Source organism: Micromys minutus (genome assembly GCF_963924665.1).
Source record: "Micromys minutus genome assembly, chromosome: X".
In the NCBI taxonomy this organism is placed as follows: domain Eukaryota; kingdom Metazoa; phylum Chordata; class Mammalia; order Rodentia; family Muridae; genus Micromys; species Micromys minutus.
This window is the reverse complement of record NC_137970.1, coordinates 105,750,419-105,754,622: the sequence shown is the minus strand read 5'-3', so window position 1 is coordinate 105,754,622 and position 4,204 is coordinate 105,750,419. Positions and strand designations below refer to the sequence as shown.

The 4,204-nt window shown below is 40.9% G+C and overlaps 1 protein-coding gene across 1 annotated transcript; it reads left to right on the top strand.

The window, feature by feature from the left end:
* The first annotated feature begins 1,691 nt into the window (after positions 1–1,691).
* On the top strand, positions 1,692–2,481 carry LOC308415500 (small ribosomal subunit protein uS3-like). Its single transcript, XM_080910542.1, has one exon. It carries the CDS (start codon positions 1,716–1,718, stop codon positions 2,445–2,447), a length of 732 nt encoding a protein of 243 aa, XP_080766668.1. The 5' UTR covers positions 1,692–1,715; the 3' UTR covers positions 2,448–2,481.
* The last annotated feature ends 1,723 nt before the right edge of the window (positions 2,482–4,204 follow it).

Sequence of the window (4,204 nt, the reverse complement as noted above, 5' to 3'; positions counted from 1 at the left end):
CAGGAACAGCAGTGAGCCAGCAGTGAGCCAGCAGTGATCCAGGGACACAGGTCTGGAACAACAGTGAACCAGAGGTGAGCCAGCAGTTAGCCATCAGTGACCCAGCAGTGATCCAGGGACACAAGACTGACAACAAGATGGCAAGAGGAAAGGAAAAGAACGTACCGCAGGTAAACCAAGACAACCTGGCAACACCACTATCCAGCTCTCCCAAAACAGCAAACAGCGGAATGCCAAACACACCAGAAAAAAGAAGACCCAGAACTAAAATCATACCTCAAGATGATGATAGAGATCCTTAAACAAGAAAGGAAGGAAAAGCATAAAGAATTAGAAGCTTTTAAAGAGGAAACAAGAAAAACACTCAAAGAACTCTAAGAACTAGAGGAAAACAGAACCAAAGAGATGAAGGAATGGAAGAAGGAATTTAAAACGGAAATTGACCCAATAAAGAAAACACTAAAAGATATAACACTAGAGGTAGAACACCTAAAAAAGAAATCAGGAGTCACAGATGCAAGCATTTCCAATAGACTACAAGAGATGGAAGAGAGAATCTTGGGGGCAGAAGACAACATTGAAAACATAGACAAAACAGTCAGAGAAGATGCAAAAACCAAAACGATCCCAACCCAAAATGTCCAGGAGATCCAAGACACAATGGGAAGACCAAACCTAAGGATAATAGGAATAGAAGAGGGCAAAGAATATCAACTAAGAGGCACAGTAAATATCTTCAACAAAATCGTAGAAGAAAACTTCCCTACACTTAAGAATGAGATGACCATGAGCATAAAATAAGCCTACAGAACTCCAAATAAATTGGATCAGAAAAGAAACTCCTCCTGACACATAATAGTCAAAACCCCAAGTGCCCAAAGTAAAGAAAAAAATATTAAAAGCAGTAAGGAAAAAAGGCCATGTAACATATAAAGGCAGACCAATCAGAATCACACCCGATTTCTCAACAGATACTATGAAATCTAGAAGAGTCTGGACAGACATCATGCAGACCCTAAGAAAGCACAGGTGCCAGCCCAAGCTGCTATACCCAGCAAAACTATCAATCACCATCGATGGAGAGATGAAGATATTCTAAGACAAAACTAAATTTACACAGTATCTGACCATAAACCCAGCACTACAACGAATTATAGGTGGAAAATCAATTACTATGAGGGGAACTACATCCTAATAAGAACAAAAAAATAAAATAAAATAAAATAAAACTCCTAAGCAAGAAAACCAAAAGAAGAACGACATACAGGCACAATTCAACCTCCAAAAGCAAAAATAGCAGGAAACAGCAACCACTATTCCTTGATATCTGTTAACATAAATGGACTCAATTCCCCAATAAAAAGACATAGGCTATCAGACTGGATACATGAACAAAACCAAGCTATTTGTTGCATACAAGAAGCTCATCTAAGAGACAAAGACAGACACTATCTCAGAGTAAAAGGGTGGGAAAAAACCTTCCAAGCAAATGGAACCAAGAAGCAAGCTGGAGTGGCCATTCTAATATCAAATAAATTAGATTTTCAACCTAAAGATATCAAAAAAGAAAAGGAAGGGCATTTTTACTCATTACAGGGGAAATTTGTCAGGAGGAACTCTCAATCCTTAACATATATGCTCCAAATACAAAAGCACACACATTCATAAAAGAAACCCTACTAAAGCCTTTCCTTTCAGCGGCGCGCGGCTGCAAGATGGCGGTACAGATTTCCAAGAAGAGGAAGTTTGTAGCTGATGGCATCTTCAAAGCTGAACTTAATGAGTTTCTCACTCGGGAGCTGGCTGAAGATGGCTACTCTGGAGTTGAAGTCAGAGTTACACCAACCAGAACAGAAATCATTATTTTAGCCACCAGAACTCAGAATGTTCTTGGGGAGAAGGGTCGTCGGATCAGAGAGTTGACTGCAGTTGTCCAGAAGTGGTTTGGCTTCCCTGAAGGCAGTGTAGAGCTTTATGCAGAAAAAGTGGCCACAAGAGGTCTGTGTGCCATTGCCCAGGCAGAGTCTCTACGCTACAAACTCCTAGGAGGACTTGCAGTTCGAAGGGCCTGCTATGGTGTGCTTCAGTTCATTATGGAGAGTGGGGCCAAGGGCTGCGAGGTTGTGGTGTCTGGGAAGCTCCGAGGACAGAGAGCCAAGACCATGAAGTTTGTGGATGGTCTGATGATTCACAGTGGAGACCCTGTTAACTACTACGTTGACACTGCTGTGTGCCATGTGCTCCTCAGACAGGGTGTGCTGGGCATCAAAGTGAAGATCATGCTGCCCTGGGACCCAAGTGGTAAGATTGGTCCCAAGAAGCCTCTGCCTGATAATGTGAGCATTGTGGAACCTGAAGATGAAATCTTGCCCACCACCCCCATCTCAGAACAGAAGGGTGGGAAGCCAGAGCCACCCGCCATGCCCCAGCCAGTGCCTACAGCATAACAGGGTCTTGGCAGCTGCATCTGGAGGCTGGATCTTGTCTTATAAAGACGTTTAATAAAATCTTGAACAAAGACAAGGCCTGACTGGATTTGTCCAGTGTTCAACTGTCTTGAGTTATGTTGGCCTAAGGAGAGGTGCTTATTCTGTTGGTTTAAGCTGAAGGGCTTGAGCAGAGCCGACCAGACAAGTCATGGGTCCATGAAGTTGGCTACAGGGCAGTGTCCTGACCCTGTGCTGAACAACTGGGGGTTTAAGAACAGTTTTAGTGCCCATGATGGAACCCAGGTCCTTGGACTTAGTAAGCATTTGTAAGACCATAGTAAGACAGCTATTTCTCCTGGAATGGTCTTTTTTTCCTAGAAAGATAGATGGCTCAGGGTAAAGGTGCTTTCTATGAAAGCCTGTGCACTTCCTGCATGTAGAGAGTAAGTGGGCCTCTGCTTTAGTCTCGGCATCCCAAAATAAAAGGGATTTCTGATGCCATTTCTGAAGCTTGGAGTTTGAAATGTAAAACCTGTTGTTAGTATCCAAACATTTTTAAGTCCTGAACTTCAAACATTTTGGAAAATACAGAGAGTTCAAAACTCTGCAGCTTACTTGCAGTGTTTGAAAGCAAAAAAAAAAAAAAAAAAAAAAAAAAAAAAGAAACCCTACTAAAGCTCAAAAAATATATTGCGCCCCACACAATAATAGTGGGAGACTTCAATACCCCACTCTCACCAATGGACAGATCAGGGAAACAAAAACTGAACAAGGATACCATAAAACTAGCAGAGGTTATAAACCAACTGGAATAAATAGATATCTACAGAACATATCATCCTTTAAAAAAAAAAGAATACACCATCTTCTCAGCACCTCATGGCACTTTCTCAAAAACTGACCACATAATTGGTCACAAAATGAGCCTCCATCGATATAAGAACATTGAAATACTCCCATGCATCCTCTCAGATCACCATGGTCTACAGCTGGTCTTTAACAACAACAAAGACAACAAAAAGCCCACATACATATGGAAACTAAACAATGCACTGTTAAAGGATAGCAGGGTCAAAGAAGAAATAAAGAAAGAAATTAAGGATTTTCTAGAATTCAATGAAAACGAAAACACAACATACCCAAACCTATGGGATGCAATGAAAGCAGTATTGAGAGGAAAACTCATAGCCCTAAGTGCTTCCAAAAAGAAACTGGAGAGACTTCACATCAGCAACCTGACAGCACAGCTAAAAGCCCTAGAACAAAAGGAAGCAGATATACCCAAAAAGAGTAGACGGCAAGAAATAATCAAAATTAGGGCAGAAATAGACCAAATAGAAACAAAAAGAACCATTGAAAAAATCAACAAAACCAAGAGTTGGTTCTTTGAGAAAATCAACAAGATTGATAAACCCCTAGCCAGACTAACTAGAGGGCAAAGAGAGAGTATCCAAATTAACAAAATCAGAAAGGAAAGTGGGGACATAACAACTGAAACTGAGGAAATTCAAGAAATCATCAGATCCTACTACAAAAACTTATACTCCACAAAATTGGAAAATCTGGAGGAAATGGATGAATTCCTAGACAGATACAAGGTCCCAAAGTTAAACCAGGACCAAGTAAACCATCTAAATAACCCTATAACACCTAAAGAAATAGAAGAAGTCATCAAAAGCCTCCCAACCAAAAAAAGCCCAGGTCCAGACGGGTTCAGTGCAGAATTTTATCAGTCTTTTATTGAGGATATAACACCAATACTCGCCAAACTATTC

Coding starts and splice junctions, on each gene's coding strand:
- LOC308415500 (XM_080910542.1), top strand. CDS start 1,716: ATGGCGGTACAGATTTCCAAGAAGAGGAAGTTTGTAGCTGATGGCATC.